This window comes from Diprion similis, chromosome 1 (assembly GCF_021155765.1).
Source record: "Diprion similis isolate iyDipSimi1 chromosome 1, iyDipSimi1.1, whole genome shotgun sequence".
In the NCBI taxonomy this organism is placed as follows: domain Eukaryota; kingdom Metazoa; phylum Arthropoda; class Insecta; order Hymenoptera; family Diprionidae; genus Diprion; species Diprion similis.
Window position 1 is genome coordinate 6,193,328 of NC_060105.1, and position 15,929 is coordinate 6,209,256.

Consider the following 15,929-nt stretch of genomic DNA (forward strand, 5'->3'; position numbering starts at 1 on the left):
TAAAATCATCATCATCAAAAACCAAAATAATTATGGCATAGTTGACGAAAAATTAACTTTTTTACTTCACGAAGATCAAAAAATCACCTTTGAGGAGGTTGTAGATTTGTACACCGATTTTTTTTCTGTTCATGAAACTGAATCGAATTGAATATTTTATTTCCATGAAATTTTATTGTTGGTCCTCAAGTTTTCGCGCTACGTCCTCTTGAAAAATGTTGGCTTTTTTAAAAGAGGCGATTTGAAAAATACACATAACTCGAAAGCATTTGATTTATAAAACATGCAAAAAATTGAGGGTTTTTTTGTGGGCTAATAGAATTTCTAAAAAAATTGACAACCGAATCCGAAAACATGAGGTCAAAACTGGGTCGAGTTCAGCTGAAATGCCCTACATATTTTAATATCCCGTAGCTATCCGACCGTTTAAAAATCTCAAGTTTAATTATTCAAACTAGTTAAATAAATAAATTAATTGAATCTCACGGGATTTCGGCTGCAGAATGCATGATCAAAAATTATTTTAATGTCATTCTATGCGCAGAAATAATTTTCTAAGCAGCTGTTTTTGTTCGTCTCGTTCAACCCGCGGTATTATGTATACCTTTTTGTATACCATTTACATATGCAGATGGTAAGTAGTTACGTGTACACGTATCTGTATAACACGACAACAATATCGCCTGAACCAAATAAAATTGGCTTATCAGGTTTAACGTTAGGTTGTTATTCTCCGGCATATCGCTGAGTGACATTTTTTTCTACTGTTTTTCTTTTCAGTGTTATCACAAGTTTGGTAGAGCCAATCATCTGTTCATTGCTGTTCAGTGTAAGATTAACAATAATATGACAAATTGAGTCAAGTCTCCGTTGCGATTATTATTCGTATTACCGGTGTGTGCCTATGGGAGTCCCCTGGATATACGGATATACTATACGACTGCAGCTGATTGTTGCAACTGCATTCTCTCCCCCCTCCGGCGTTGCTGCGTCGCTTTAATGTGAAGAATAAAAAGAATAGCATCGAGAAAAGTGACGAGACGCACGCAAAACGTCAGAATTCAAGCGTCGCCTTTCGGCTTTGATCGGCCTCGTATCGCCTGCGAAATACTTTGATGAGCTAATCGCGTTTTATTTTTCGTAACGAAGAACTCCCGGGGGGTGGATAAACGTCGGTCAGATCGCTTGCGCGAATTTAGTAGAACGCTTACCTCTTCGGTTTCATTTGTGCAGCGTGTCGAGCTAGTCGAGACCAGTCACTAGATATCGTCAGCTCACCCAGAGCACCAAAGCACCAGAGCACCAGAGCACGGCAGCCAACGATGACGGACATGGCGAACAACTCGACCTCCGGTGTCATCAACTTCGGCGCAGGCCCAGCAAAACTTCCGCGAAAGGTACCATTTATTCAATCATTGCGAATATAGTGGTTCGAGGAAATTGTTTGCTTTCCGAGAGATTTGCAAGGCTCCTTTTTTTCCGCCTCTCCGGAATAGTTATTTCGCGCTGACGGAGGAGCCAATTTAACGATGGATGGATGACGTACAATTTAGAATACATATTTATTATTCACGGTGGAATCCGTGCTAGGATATTTACTTTTCAATCTTCAACCTGTTCGATCATGAGAAAAAAAATGGATCAGAAAACCAAACTTACATAGGCAATCAGCAAGCTAAGCGAAAATAATAAATAACTATATTCATTATACATATGTATACCTATGTTATATGCTTCAAGAGAAACTCGATATGCAGGCTGTGCATAGCGTGCTGAATATTGTAATATTGTAATTCATCTGACTTTGGAACAATCCAAGCAAGGTTCCCAATGGAATAAACTATCGCGTTTTATTCATGATTTTTTTTACCTGCTATATTTTGTACACCAATGCATTGTGTGCCTTTATTTACTTTTTCAATATGAGTGAAAAAATAATCATAACATTATATCATCTTCAGGCTCAACTGAAAATTTTTTTGTTTTAACTTTTCAGCTTCAGTTTTCGATTATGTGTAAAGCTAAGTCGAGCTGGGTCAATGTTTGATGCAAATAAGTGAAACCAGTTCTTTGAATAGCTGGCGTTATGTTTTATTCAAATCTTGCGTTGAGCAGTATTACATGATTATGTAAGTCAAAGGCTGTATGATTAAAATGCATGCAACAGGAAATAACCTGATACCATCCAGCGTTGCCAACAATTTATAGAGGAGGCATTAAATTTAGTTTCAATTACTGCTGAAGACTGATAGCAATAGTCGTGTAAGTCTTTATGCAGTTGCATTTTTTATAGGTACTGAAAGATGTGCAAGACGAACTCCTTAGCTATGCCAACACTAAAATCAGCGTTCTCGAGCTCAGCCATAGGTCCGGTGATTTCAAAAAAATCATTGAAGATGCTCAAGCAAGTGTACGGGATCTCTTGTAAGTAGTAAAAAATTCTTTGATATGTAAATTGCAATTGTTTGTCATATGCATTTCTTTAAAGAGGTGTAAATTTTCCTGATATATTTAGAAATTAAACAAATGTAACTAAAATTTTATATCACTGTACATACAAAGATTTTATTCACTTGTTACCGCTGCTATTATTGAAATCAAAATTTTCGAACGCACAACGTGAGCTCCTCTAAAGGACTTAACTGGTTAGTTAACATTTCCAATTCGACCTTGTTAACTTGTAATTGAAAGTTGTGGCTTGTCTCCAAGCTGCAGTTGGCGTCATTCGCAATGCATTATTTTACCGTGGAAACATATTTAATAATATTGTTGATGTACTTGAGCATATGATGCAGACGCGATGTGCAAATATGATTTTTTGAAATCGAACAACACAGCTGTAATTGCAAAACAAGATGGAAATAGCTGGAATATAAATACTGTAGAATAACATATTTGTACAGAAGCTATGTTATATACCTAAAGTTTAACGTAACTCAAATTTTCCCCAACAAAAATTTTTATTTCCCAAAAATTTCAATTCGCCATTTGATTATTGACAAAGAGGCTTATTTCTTAGCATTCGCACCCAGATAAGCAGCTATACACTGCTCAATTGTTTGTTAACAGTCATTGAGATTTACGTACAAAGCAAGTTGACTCATCTTATTTGATTTCATTATCGTAGATGTAAAAAATAAACTTTTAGCTAGTAAAACTTATCGCGTAGATATCATTTATGTAACCAGCTGCAATCAGAAGTCACATTAACAACCAGTTGAAACTGGATTCGTTGATCATGCAAGACTGAAATACTTTATCCATATCAACAATGTTTTTATTGTGACACTCACAGTATTGATGCTTTGGTAAATTCATGATAAAAGCTCCAAATTATATCAAACGCGAGTCGATTGCATGACTTAACAATTTTCAGACAAGGAGTGATGAAGGTTTGAACACTTTTCTAAATAATGTGTACAAATTTTGCAGTAAAATGACAGTAATGCTTGCAAAATATTCCCATCAAAATTAGAATAAATTATTTGCTAAAAGTAAGCAAGCCTTGATGAGCTATACAATAAAATAACGATTATTGCTGTACATTTTTTGGGGAAAAATGATTCACGATAAGTATTTGGCAAAAAAACAAGAATTAGAGCAAGTGGAATAGACTTTTGACATACTTGGTTATCTGTGTTATGAGGATAATAGTCAGAGCTACACTTCACCAGATTTTTATTTTATTTTTTTTAAATTTTATTATTCACATTTCCTGTCTAGTCTGTAGTCAATATCAATAAGGTTATCAGTTATTAGATAAATACTACAGCCAAAATTCATACGGCCAACAAGTATGCCATGGTGAAAAAATAACTTGCTCTTTAAGCAAGTGGCAGTTGGCTGATACATTCATTAACGAAGTTAGATTGCACTAAATTCGGAGCGAAAATGACCTTGGTTTGATAATCTTTGAGTCGAGTTCAACTTTGGTGAAATGATAACTCGCTATTCTATTTGTGTGGCGATCACCTGATACTTTCATTATTGAAATTAGATTATGCCAAATTTACAAGCATTAATTACCTTTGACCAAATATCTTTATGTTTGTTAAAAATGGTTTCTCTGAATGAATGTTGAAACCAGTCATCACAAAATCATCAATTCACGAGATAAACTGATAACTATAAACTCAAGTGCTGTAACGTTGCACAAATCGGAAGATTTTGGTTGGAACTATTGATAATATCTTATAACAATGCACAATTGATCCTACATCAATGAAACTTATTTTCACAGAAAAATTCCGGATAATTACAAGGTCTTATTTCTTCAAGGAGGTGGCACCGGTATGTTCGCAGCTGTACCTTTGAATCTTCTAAACGAAGCGGGAACAGCTGACTACATTGTTACAGGTAAATTATCTGTGTTTCAACATTGTTTGTGAGATGAAAAAAAATATTTTAAAGACAAGCACCAGGATATATATCCTACAAACTTAATTTCAGGCTCATGGTCCGCTAAGGCAGCCAAAGAAGCAGCAAAATATGCTAAAGTGAACTTGGTACTTCCCAAGGCCAACAAGTACACAGATATTCCAGATCCATCAACTTGGAATTTAAATCCAGAAGCTTCTTATGTTTATTACTGTGCCAACGAGACTGTTCATGGTAGTGAAAAATTTGATGGAAATTATTTTTCTCCACCGAATTTTAGACACTTACGAACTTCATACACATAATTCTTTATTCCTGTTATCCAGGCATTGAATTTAACTACGTCCCTGAAGTCGGGGATGTTCCTTTGGTAGCTGATATGTCCTCAAATATGTTGTCGCGTCCGATTGACATTTCAAAGGTGAAAAAAATAGGGAATTCAAGCAAACTAATGCTACGAAAATTGCTCAAAACTTTTTCTTATTGTAAACATTATTAGTATATTGATTTAAATTCAACCTTCTCATTAAAGTTTGCAGTCATATTTGCTGGAGCTCAGAAGAACATCGGACCAGCAGGTGTTACTCTTGTAATAGTCCGCGATGACGTGCTTGGACATCCTAAGTCAATCTGCCCATCAGTATTGGATTTCTCTATCATGGCAACGGATAATTCTGTCCATAATACACCACCAACATTCCAGTTAGTATTCACAATGTAACAAAAGCGATCACATCTCCTTGCAGTTTGATAAACAACGGATGATGAGATCAGAATATATTATAATTTAACTTCTTTCATCACTTGTTACAAAAATATTTCCCCGCCAACTGTGAGTCAGAATCTAGATCATGAATTCCAACGACTCATTACAGAATATACGTCGTTGGCCGAGTTTTCGACTGGATTAAGGAAAATGGTGGAGTTGAAGGCATGGAGAAACTGGCGATAGCAAAGAGCAAAGCTATATATGATGTGATCGATAACTCAAATGGATTTTACCACTGCCCGATCAGACGTGATGCGCGTAGCCGAATGAATATTCCGTTCAGAATTGGTGGCGATGACGAAGACTTGGAAAATACTTTCTTAACTGGGGCTTCAGCTCGTGGAATGCTTCAGCTCAAGGGTCACAGGTTAGCCGTCGTCTAAAGTACAGAGAAAAAATTGAGCAAAAACGAAAAAACATAGGGAACGTCTAGTGAAAGGTAACAAACTGCATTACGATTCGTTTGTTACAGGTCTGTTGGTGGTATACGTGCCTCTTTGTACAACGCAGTGACTATGGAGGATGTTCAAGCATTAGTAACCTACATGAATTATTTTTACCGTCTACATCGTAAACAGAAAGACTAGAAAAAAAGATTAGGTACGATCTCATGATTACATAAATTCATTCCCAAAATCTCTTTATGTTATAAATTATATGTATCATTTCTCGACAATTTTTCATAATGGAAATTAAATTTACGAAATTTAAATAATCGCTTTGATTACGAAAGTTTCCTTGTGATATAGTTTATATTCCCACTTCAGTGCAGTTTTGCAAACGAATTCTATAAACTACAGTCTCTGTCTTCCCTATTTCAGTTTAATATTAACCGTTAAATTAGATGGCTAGATTTTCTGGTGCTGCATAACAGTTTCAGAGCTTCTGTAACTTCTTTGTCAGATTGTGGAAGATTTACAGTATCTTTAAACTCGGGTCGCTTTAAAATTTGACTGCGAAGACGCTCAATGGTAATGGCCTGCGGTATTTTTAAAACTCTCAACCAATCAGCCTGCATATAATCAACCAAGAGCTGTAAGTAAAATTTGTACACCATGAAGTTCTGTAATACTACACAGAAAAACAACCAACAACAAAGTCAAAAAAACCCGTATGTACCTGGTCGAATGGGTTAGATCCAATATGAAACATCATATGTAAGAGCGGCTTTGCTGGTGGGGGTTTCCCAGGTGAATTGGGAATGCATCTTGGAGCCTCAGCCATTGTCGCCATTTCTTCAATTCCCAAACAATTTAATATCCAATCCGAGCTATGGACCACGTATTCATGTATCACCTGCAAATTGTGATATTAATCATAATATTATAATAATCATTTATGGGGAACATATCATGGCTCGATTACCTTTATTGCAAGCCGGCCTTCTGAAGTGAGTAATAGCTCATCGGCGTAAGCTTGAGCTACAGCACATGGCAGACCTTCAGGATCTATCCCAGGCCATCTTAAATCATCAGACTCCAGCCTGTAGATAAAAGAGCGTATAATGTTGTAACCGAAATGATAAGTTGACTGAAAGTTAAGAAGATAACTAAAAAAACCAATATAAAGCACTAGTGTTATGATTTGATAATTCAACAGCAACGATGCTGATATTGAACAGATGTGAGTGAATTTCACCTCTCGTTGATTACACTGAGAAGTGAATCTATTTGCAGAGTATGCTTATCATCTTCGTCGATGCTGCAGATGGCTTCACCCAAAGCAATGGCCAAGGAAACAGTATCGTTACAATCAAGCCCACCGGCAACCAGCTGAGGTTCATTCGATGAAGTAGATGAAGAAGAATTAGTATTGGTGTCAGCTTTCACTTTTGAGAAACTAGTGTACAGAGCTGCGCACATGATTTGGAGAAGCACTGAACCGCCTATGGGGTGGCAGTTGGCAGGAATATTATTGTTTATCCTTGAAGCTGTTCGCAGTAAGCCTGCCGGTGCGCAAATGTACAATTCACTGAAGCAGGCGAGGGCCAGTGACATTGTTTGGTAAATACTCGCTCCTGTCTATCAAGTATAGTAGAGTATGGTTTAGGTCGTGATACGGCACTTTGGATGGGTAAACCATGCAGAGCACACTTACCTTTATTGCGTCCAGCAGAGTTGTGACAATGGGTGCCATCATGGGATATAGGGGTGTAACAAGAGCGTGTAGCCATGGCGGTCTGATTTGATTCCAAACCTTGAATGAAACAAAAAATGTTTGATTCCCTGCAAGCAGGATACTATCGGTTAATTCGTCAGAAACATTACCTGATGTCTGTCTAAGCAGTTGGACCAGTCAGAAACTTGTAGCAATGCTGGAATAATGACAATCATTGCATCCATGTCTCCAATTATCGAAATATATGTAAGACTGTAAGCCCATAAAGCTGGGCTGGAAGCAGGGCGAGAGCACGTTTGTCCGGAGCACAAAAAACCTCCGCAACCCTCCTGTTCTTTTGGATCAACTTTGCTCTTCTCTTTTCTAGTAAACCTGTCATCAGATTTATAGCCATTGCTCTGTTTGACAAACTCTTGAAATAGAAGTGCTGATATTTTATGTTTCCGCATCAGTAAGATCTGCATAACAGAGGTTTTGCTTTTGTAAAAGTCGTACCGCACTCTGTAGTAACAATATATGGATTCACAGGCTTTAGCATTACCTTCATCAACTGACCCCAATCAGGCTGTGGTTGTGCTCCGAGTATTTTTATCTCAAGCGCTATTGCAGGACCATCGGCTAGTTGCTTTAAATTATCGATATTTTCCGACGAAGGTGGCAGTAGATGTGGACTACTTATGATGAGCCATGGGGCAGGTCCTCGACGTGGCAACAACATGTTCAAGTTTTCTAAACCATCACGGAGAACCTGGATCGGCATGAAGTTTTTAAAATTCGTTACTTTAAGGAATAGTCGTGCAATGTGTTTTTAATTTATACCTGATATAGTATGTTTAATGGCGTTCCTCTTAGTAACAGAGAAACCAGCAATTCCCCGCACTTAGAGTGTATATCTCTTGAAATAATTGACAATCTATTCACATTGAACCCGACCATTTCATTTGCACTGACAAATGTGGCTGGCGACAAGTTTGCCGTGCAACACAAAACGTTGAAAACATCTGCCCATAATTGTTGGCACCGAGCAAGACTGGGATGACCCTAAATAGCGTAATTAGGTGTTCTTGTGAACTTGAATGGAAGATTGATTCATAATTTAATAGAATTTTCATTATTACGTGAACAAAGCGAACGGTAAGAATAGTCAGGGACTCGTCCAACATTCCTGAAAAAACACGCTGCGCCATTTTTGGAGGGACTGTGTTCCACAGGTCTTCTTTTGTGCCTAAAACAATGGATATACAGAAAGTCATAACAAGGACTCTAGCTTTATGCTGAGTATTATGTGTACCTTGCATATACAGCCACCACATTTGAATCACATAAGAACAGCGCTCTTTTTCGAAAAATGGTTGATTGGATTGCCAGTCGAGGGAATTGGCTTCAGTTAAAATATACAATGAAATCAGTCGACAGTGCAGGTCGAGAAGTCTCTCAGCTAGTGCTTCGGCCATTTCTTGATATGACTTAAACCATTTGTGTATTTTGCTGCTATAAATTAAATCAAATAGATCTACTAAGTCAGGACGTTTTCGAATTAATTTACTCGGAAAAATTTTCACGCTAAGTCTATTTTACCATGCCTGCGCAGAAACCACTGTTTTTACTTTTTTATCGTAATTCCATAAACAGTTTCGTACTAGAGCTGCAGCCCCCAGCGTAGCTGTTAAGACAGTTAAATCAGCATGATCTAAAGCTTCCTGAGTCAAGGTGTGCAAGTGTGCTGCAATGTATAGAAAAAATCGTTGCATTGTTGTAAATCAGATAGATAAATTATGGTGGAGTCACCTAAAAGTTGTTCCGATGTGTCAACTATCATGGCAACAAACTCGGACGGCTCTGAATGCTTGACTACTTCCGCGCAATCAGCTGCTTCCGTGTATTCTTTAGATGTAAAACTGAGCCCCGATGACTCTTTAAATGTTGTGGTGAATTCTGCTTCCCACCAAGCGACAATCTTAGTTGACGCAAAGGAAGCGTGTCTTGGAAAGTCCAGTTTTCCACCACTTATTCCTACGCATATAGATTCGCTCAACACCATCTGCTTTTCCTGACACACAATTTTTTAATCAGTTTCTGAAGGGATTTGGTCAGTAATTTGTAATCTTTGAATACATCCAGTCATGTACCTGATAGTATTTCATGTCTCTTTGGAGCAATATTCGAACTCTATCTACTAAATTTCCATCTTCCATAATCTCCATCTGCAATACAATAGTCGAGGTATTGGAATGAGATAATTGTATTGTTTGAAAATCCTAGATTAGTAAATAAAGTAATTTGAAAGTGTAGAAATTGTTACTATCAAAATACGTGCAGTGGAAAAAAGAACAATCAGCTTATAGAATACTTTTTTACTCGATTATCATTTTGTAAATTTACATGGAAACAAATTATGTGTGGACAAGTAATTTAAAAGTATAACGGCAGCCAACGTACGTTTATTGCAATATAAATATCGATTTCAACTATGTGTATACAAATATCATTCTCAACAAAAACTGCTATTCCCGAGAAGTTCAAGAATGAAGATTAGTCAGGAATAGAACTGGGTAAGCCTTTATCAGAATATTGTTCCTTTCCGCTGTAAGAACATCGGTCAAATGATGCCTGGTTTCTTATAATTGCTGGTATTTCCTTGTTTAGGAGATCGTGCAAGGTTTTTCCGTCGTGCTTATACACCCATTTCCCATCGACAAAATCATATCGTTTCGGTCCAGACTTCGGAGAAGATAGCCAAATCTGTTTATTGGGAGTTTGACGATTTATGACATAGGTGCCATCCTTCTTTCCGAATTTCACAGTCAGCACACCGTCCTGAAAAATTTTAACTTACTTAAGCATACGAATGAAAATTATTGCTCGCTCAAAGCTAAAAATATCAAGAGACTAAACTCACTCCAAACGAAACATCGGCATCTTCCAAATGACCCGCCTTTTCTATCAGTTCATCGAAGTACTCAGTAAGCGATTCCAATGTGTCGTTGCTTATCTTATCAAACTGCACAGAATTGAGTTCCCTATAATAGTTACGATTCTAAGGCCCTGACAGTACATATTTTAGATATAAATTGTTAACTAGTGCGGTGAAGAGGGGTAACATAAGATTTAATCGAACGTTGATTTGTTGTCCCAATAAATTACATGTGGTATCTGGTGTCTGACGCTTAGATTCAACTTATTAGAATTGTAGAAATGTTGTAATATTTTTGGGGAAAAAAATTGCAGTTTCAACTTACAGTTCAGGTTCGTAGGCTGGAGGTGTTTGCGAGGAATAATGAGCGTTAGTTGATCTCAGTCCCAAACTCTTGTATTGAAAACTAGACCATCTTCCAACAGTTTGTTTCACATAACCTTCAAACGTGCAGAAACTCTTTTGAAAATTTGAAACCTCTCTTACGCATCTACGATGCGTTATATCTGACGCAGTCTTGATTAGTGTCTTGAGAATTGGTTTGCTTCGCACTATTCGCGATATCATTGTAAATTTGACCTGATTTTCTGTTTATTGATCAAACAATTCTTCCGGACTCTGCGTCGTCTGTAAATTATAATTGATAATCATAATATCGTTCACGGATTGAGCGATCTCTGTTTTATCTACGATTGATAACTTCAACAACCAATCTATGCGCGGCCGGTAACTAAAGTGCTAACACTGAATCTGAGGAGTGAAAGACTGCCGAATTCATCTAATCTACGATGTGATTTGAATTTCCTGAATGTCATCATTACGTAAAACAACGGATACGAGAACGTTTCCCCAACATGTTTCGAAATATCGAAATTTCGAAGAACAAATACTTATACAATACCCACATTGGAATTGTTTCACCGAGCGTGAAGGCATATGTTGTTTCTATTTCCGCATTGCTACGGGCGTGACTTCGGGCGTAGAATTCGGCCAAAAATTTCCGCCGCGGCGCGCAGTGAATTTCAAACGAAAACGAATTAGATATTTTGCACGTAGCATAAAAAATCGGGCTTCTTGGCTTTGTGGCATTTACAGCTGAACGCTGAAAAACGATTTTTTTACCTTGCCGCGTTCGTGAGATTATGCATACTACAGCTATCGTTGTTCCATGCAGCCATTTTTCCATAGGTTTCGAATTCAATTTCGTGCACAATATAGGATAAACGAGATAAAATGATTTTCCTGTCTTGATCCGATTGAATTCCTCAACTCATACTATTTATGGTTGAAAATCCCCGAATAACGGTTCCACTGTAGGGTATAGTTTCGTTTATCAATTCATTATATTAAAGCCGGAAATATAGTCTCATCCGTATTCTTTAACGTAAGACTGTAGCGGTAAAAAACGTGTCCATTATTTTTTCAGAGGATTCGACCGGCGGCCCGATTGTATAGATAATATAGCGCGGATATACGGCTATGTAAACCATGAGGTATAATCGAGTGGAAATCGCCGTGCTGTTGTTACGGCAAAAATTTAATCCCTATACATTTTTTAAAGGCGAAGGTTCCGGAGATTTTCTGCTAAATACCGTTAACATCGATATATTACTTTTTCCCTTACTCACAATCAGTTCAACAGTAAAAATCTGAAAGACCAACTCACTCAATCACGTTTATAACTTTCGTCGCGAATTTCGAATTTCTGCAATAGCATTCTTTCTTTCATCTTTAACACATTCGTTTCACAAAAATCCTCATAATATCTTACCCACGCATCTGCATTATATACAAGTAATTTTTCACCTCAATCACGATACGTGATCTTGTGTGACCCTATCCGTATAAAGGATCAGAGTTCTCGACGCGTGATGCATTATAGCACAATTTTGCGAAATTCCACTGGCATACATAACAAACCCGTCGGTTCGTTGTAGGCGAGCTTGAAACCATTGTGCGAAAATCTTTGGCAATTACGCTGAAATTTTCGCAACCTGACGATGAGTTCTGAATTTGTGTCTTCGGTTCCTCGCTCAAACTCTGACCCGAAATTAGTGAGATCAATTATTATTCAAGTAGGCATCGTGCAAGTTCTTGCATGGCTGTGAATTTCAAGTACCTACCCTATACCCACACATCTTTATTATCACAAATCATACCGGCACGCATGTGGGGGAGAAATTTCGACGATTTCCTTTGTCAGCAGGTATGATTATAGATGTGACTTTTCGGAAGCATCGAGTAAATGATTGATTTTAGAGAGCAGCGCTTCATTCGGCGGGACACAGTTTGCAATTATGTCTGGCTTTTCAGTATAATACCTGCGTAGCTTATATATTGCTGAAATGAATTTGCAAATACTTTCATTCCATCAACTGATCGGCGTGTCACGTTTCATCCCGCGGGTGAATTAATTTCCATCACTTTTTTGTTCCTTGCACGTTTCTGACAACCCTGTGGCGCTTAATTGATGTTCAGCATCGTTATGAAAAGTGTATAAAATGTCTGTCCTTTCGTATATAGACTAAATAAGTATAAATCAGGATTCGGTCATTAGCATGCGTATCGGATGAAAGCGTGTTTTTTCCGCCGAAAGAAGGCAAAATCACATGATTTTCATATCGTAACTCGGTTACAAACTCGACGCAAAATCTACGTTCAATCCAAGCCGACGATATTTCACTTTCATCTTCATTTTGAGATCATTGTTACGCGTTAGTAATAGTTAGTCGGTAATATTTCCGCAGCAATCAGGCTGTGATTGAAATTTGATTATTAATTTTCAGAAATCAAAAACTAATTCCTCTCTCTCAACGCGAATGCTGGAGTGGGATAAAATCGTCCTGGTCATCTTGTTTGACGTGTCAATAAAATGTGTCCGTACAAATATGTCGTGTCGTTATAATGCGAATATACGCTTTTCAAAACCCGATCCCGAAACTCTCCGTAAAATTGGCTTATATGTATAAAACCGTCCTTGCGGGCGCGCCTTTCCTTTTATCCTCCCTTCATTCAATCCTCTTCGACGTTTGCGACGATTTAATGATATGATAACAAAAGCAATGCCGTGAAAAAGCATTCCGTTTGTATAATCTTTGAATGAAAATACAAGCGGTCGTGATTGAGAAAGTATAACGTTATATACCTCATCTCCAATTATCCGCGTGGCTGATGGAATATATTAGCAATTAGTCGATCCGCCGCTTCGCAAGCAAAAGAGAATTACAAGTGTCTATTATATAAGAAGAAATTTTCAAACGTTTGTTAGTTCAAAATAACCGCAACAGTATTCCCTGAATCTTCTGAGTCCGAAATATCTGCATAATTATCAAACATAATTTTAATACGTCGTCCTGCAGATAAACCATAAGGAATTACAGAAAACACTAGACACCAGCGGCAGCAGACATGGCGATAATGTTGTCCGTTCAGTTTCACCTAATCCTCTAATATATGGCTTAAGCCATTCGTTAAACACTCGAACAGGGTGACTGATACGCCCGGTTGATCGCTGATTAGTGTTAATCTGATTTTTTCTCCGTGGATGGCTCGTGCGGATAATCCGTCGTAGTTCCTGCTTGCACGCTTGGCTCTCGATGTTTCGCGGCATGTGTGCACTTTACTTTACAACGCATGCAGCCGCAATATTACAACCCGCAAAATCCCGCATACTGATCAATTCACCTCCACATGGTGCAATTTAACGTATATTTTTTATATCTGCGAGGGCGTGCCGAGCACAATTTATGCAGAATCCATAACTCCGATCCTTCCACCCTTGTTCGCAAAAAATAATCCCTGAGCGAAAAAAATCCTCAACACGTGCACGAGCGGAGCAAAAATTTGGTGTTGAAAATGGCTGAAGTAAATATTTGTACAATAGAATTTTTTTCTTCTGTTTGGAAATTTAGTACCGGTTAGTGTTAAATCGACGCCAATTTGTAGTCTATGTAAAAGTCTACACACCGAAATTTTTCCGTGTAGCGAAGATTTCGTAGTTTAAAATTAAAAATGGGGTTGAAATGTTCTTCAAATTCATCCGAGTTTTTATTTATTTATTTATTTCTTTCTTTCTTTTTTTTGTCGACTTTGCTATTATACTCGTATAGTTATGTAAGAATTGATGAAAAGAGCTGATTGAGTGCTGTGATCACAATTCAACTACGAGACGGTAAACAGTTCGATATATAAAACGAGCCGCGCGCTGCCTAGAAGTTATTGACTTAAGAAAGTACAGGGAAAACGTTTGCCAAAGAGAAGATCAGATTTTGCAACAGGGATAATATTCTCCTGATGCAACGGACGCGTCGAAATATCCACAAATTAAAGATGAAAAAACAACCGTATCATGAATATCAAATTATTGAACTCCGTTCCGATCCGTCGAATCTACGTCAGAATTTGATAAACGCATGTAGATATCGTCAAAGGCGTGTCCGCGTTTCGATTGCTCTATGACGATATCGCCCTTATTTTTTCCCCGCTTCATCATTTAATATTTTCTAATTATACTCATCGAGCGGAACAACATTTTGCCATTTTACGAACAAAACAATCATTCATCACTTCCGCCGGGTGGAGGCAATATATACGTGTCCTTATCTGATACACTGGGTCCAATCATCGGATTGGAGGCAATTAAAGGCGCGGTTCTAACGCGCGTCGACCCGCCTAATACAGCATAAAACAGCTCCTGAATGTTTAAACTTCCGCGCAATCGCGACGTACGTCTTGACCATGCAGGACTCGGAGCCTGCATGCAGCTCAGCAAATAGTCATGAACATTCTGAATCCTTGACACTCCAATTAAGACGACGTCCGTTCTTCCCAATTCTGGAGTCCGGTTAGGCGACGTTATGCATCTATGCAATGCAATCTACCGCGACCTGTGTTAATTATAATTACGCATCTGACGTCACGACATGATTATTGCCGTTCATTAAAACCGAAGTTACAACGTTACTTGTGTACCTATATACAGTATGTATATATGGGGGATTCCATGGAAATTCGAACAACGTCTGACCCTCACCGTTTTTGATTTTGTTCAAAATTTTTCTGCAATTGTTTAATCTGAAAAAAATCAGGCTACCGTTTCAGTTGTAGAGTTGGGAAAATTGCAGTTTATCAAGGGTATATAAATTGCGATATTTTCCACCTTGCATTCTGTAACTGAAACGTAAACTTTTTCATTGACATCCATCATACTGCTCGATATTATTTCTTACATGTTGCCATGTATGGCCATGTATGTATGTACAACTTTCTCGATCAACTGATCACGTATAGATCACTCTTCATCTTTCATCTTATCAGCAGAGAAACTCGTACAGATATTAATCGAAATATAAAAACTGAAAAAAAATTAGATGAAAAGAAATGAGTAGAAAAAAATCAATCACGTATTCATCGACGAATCATACGTTCTACTCACAACGATAGAGCTTCGTTTTTTTCGTTATACAATAATTATAATTGGAAGTTCCTAATTCTTTTCCCTTTAATCCTTCCTGCACGCACAATTACTTTTACCCGGTAATACATAATATGTATAATTTGGTTAACCAAGAAAACGCTCTAAACTCCAGGCAAACAATTACATATGCGTATTATATACGACGGTAATGTCTTCTCTGTGGTCGCCGGCCGGTATAACTCAATATATATAACGCGCACCGCCATTAACTCTTTGTCTATATTTATCCAATCCAATGATATACGTGTTATATGGCAATTAACACAGCCGTCAGC

General features: G+C 37.7%; 3 protein-coding genes across 11 annotated transcripts; 1 reads left to right on the forward strand and 2 right to left on the reverse strand.

Moving 5' to 3' along the window:
- The first annotated feature begins 1,308 nt into the window (after positions 1 to 1,308).
- LOC124405629 (phosphoserine aminotransferase) lies at positions 1,309 to 6,687 on the forward strand. Of its 3 annotated transcripts, none has more exons than XM_046880695.1 (9): positions 1,309 to 1,397; positions 2,294 to 2,424; positions 4,241 to 4,356; positions 4,450 to 4,611; positions 4,704 to 4,798; positions 4,910 to 5,079; positions 5,253 to 5,513; positions 5,619 to 5,746; positions 6,524 to 6,687. In XM_046880695.1, the coding sequence occupies exons 1-8, from the start codon at positions 1,323 to 1,325 to the stop codon at positions 5,731 to 5,733; spliced, it is 1,125 nt and encodes a 374-aa protein (XP_046736651.1). In that variant the 5' UTR covers positions 1,309 to 1,322; the 3' UTR covers positions 5,734 to 5,746; positions 6,524 to 6,687. The 3 variants fall into 3 exon arrangements, with proteins under 3 accessions (XP_046736651.1, XP_046736640.1, XP_046736633.1); XM_046880684.1 differs by lacking the exon at positions 6,524 to 6,687 and adding an exon at positions 6,050 to 6,186; XM_046880677.1 differs by lacking the exon at positions 6,524 to 6,687 and having other exon boundaries at positions 5,619 to 5,861.
- Positions 5,715 to 9,839, reverse strand: LOC124405560. Of its 7 annotated transcripts, none has more exons than XM_046880602.1 (14): positions 9,704 to 9,839; positions 9,394 to 9,468; positions 9,053 to 9,314; positions 8,843 to 8,987; positions 8,556 to 8,752; positions 8,383 to 8,489; positions 8,084 to 8,305; positions 7,806 to 8,012; positions 7,414 to 7,722; positions 7,244 to 7,342; positions 6,785 to 7,167; positions 6,512 to 6,629; positions 6,266 to 6,442; positions 5,715 to 6,179 (listed from the first exon to the last, which is right to left on the reverse strand). In XM_046880602.1, the coding sequence occupies exons 2-14, from the start codon at positions 9,466 to 9,468 to the stop codon at positions 5,982 to 5,984; spliced, it is 2,499 nt and encodes an 832-aa protein (XP_046736558.1). In that variant the 5' UTR covers positions 9,704 to 9,839; the 3' UTR covers positions 5,715 to 5,981. The 7 variants fall into 7 exon arrangements, 5 of the variants coding, with proteins under 5 accessions (XP_046736558.1, XP_046736552.1, XP_046736543.1 ...); XM_046880596.1 differs by having other exon boundaries at positions 8,556 to 8,755; XM_046880587.1 differs by having other exon boundaries at positions 8,383 to 8,752.
- On the reverse strand, positions 9,690 to 10,812 carry LOC124405641 (frataxin homolog, mitochondrial). The gene is made up of 3 exons (XM_046880707.1): positions 10,504 to 10,812; positions 10,164 to 10,284; positions 9,690 to 10,081 (listed from the first exon to the last, which is right to left on the reverse strand). Exons 1-3 carry the CDS (start codon positions 10,743 to 10,745, stop codon positions 9,797 to 9,799), a joined length of 648 nt encoding a protein of 215 aa, XP_046736663.1. The 5' UTR covers positions 10,746 to 10,812; the 3' UTR covers positions 9,690 to 9,796.
- Positions 10,813 to 15,929: the final 5,117 nt, after the last annotated feature.

Excerpts from the sequence above, each read along its gene's own strand:
- LOC124405560 (XM_046880580.1), bottom strand. The coding sequence starts at position 9,468 with ATGGAGATTATGGAAGATGGAAATTTAGTAGATAGAGTTCGAATATTG. Across the intron at positions 8,988-9,052 it reads CACATCGGAACAACTTTTAG|CACACTTGCACACCTTGACT; the intron begins GTGACTCCACCA and ends TATACATTGCAG. Across the intron at positions 7,343-7,413 it reads ACTGCTTAGACAGACATCAG|GTTTGGAATCAAATCAGACC; the intron begins GTAATGTTTCTG and ends GTTTCATTCAAG.
- LOC124405629 (XM_046880695.1), top strand. The coding sequence starts at position 1,323 with ATGACGGACATGGCGAACAACTCGACCTCCGGTGTCATCAACTTCGGC. Across the intron at positions 1,398-2,293 it reads CAGCAAAACTTCCGCGAAAG|GTACTGAAAGATGTGCAAGA; the intron begins GTACCATTTATT and ends CATTTTTTATAG. Across the intron at positions 2,425-4,240 it reads GCAAGTGTACGGGATCTCTT|AAAAATTCCGGATAATTACA; the intron begins GTAAGTAGTAAA and ends TTATTTTCACAG.
- LOC124405641 (XM_046880707.1), bottom strand. The coding sequence starts at position 10,745 with ATGATATCGCGAATAGTGCGAAGCAAACCAATTCTCAAGACACTAATC. Across the intron at positions 10,285-10,503 it reads CCAGCCTACGAACCTGAACT|GGAACTCAATTCTGTGCAGT; the intron begins GTAAGTTGAAAC and ends TAACTATTATAG. Across the intron at positions 10,082-10,163 it reads ATGCCGATGTTTCGTTTGGA|GACGGTGTGCTGACTGTGAA; the intron begins GTGAGTTTAGTC and ends AAAATTTTTCAG.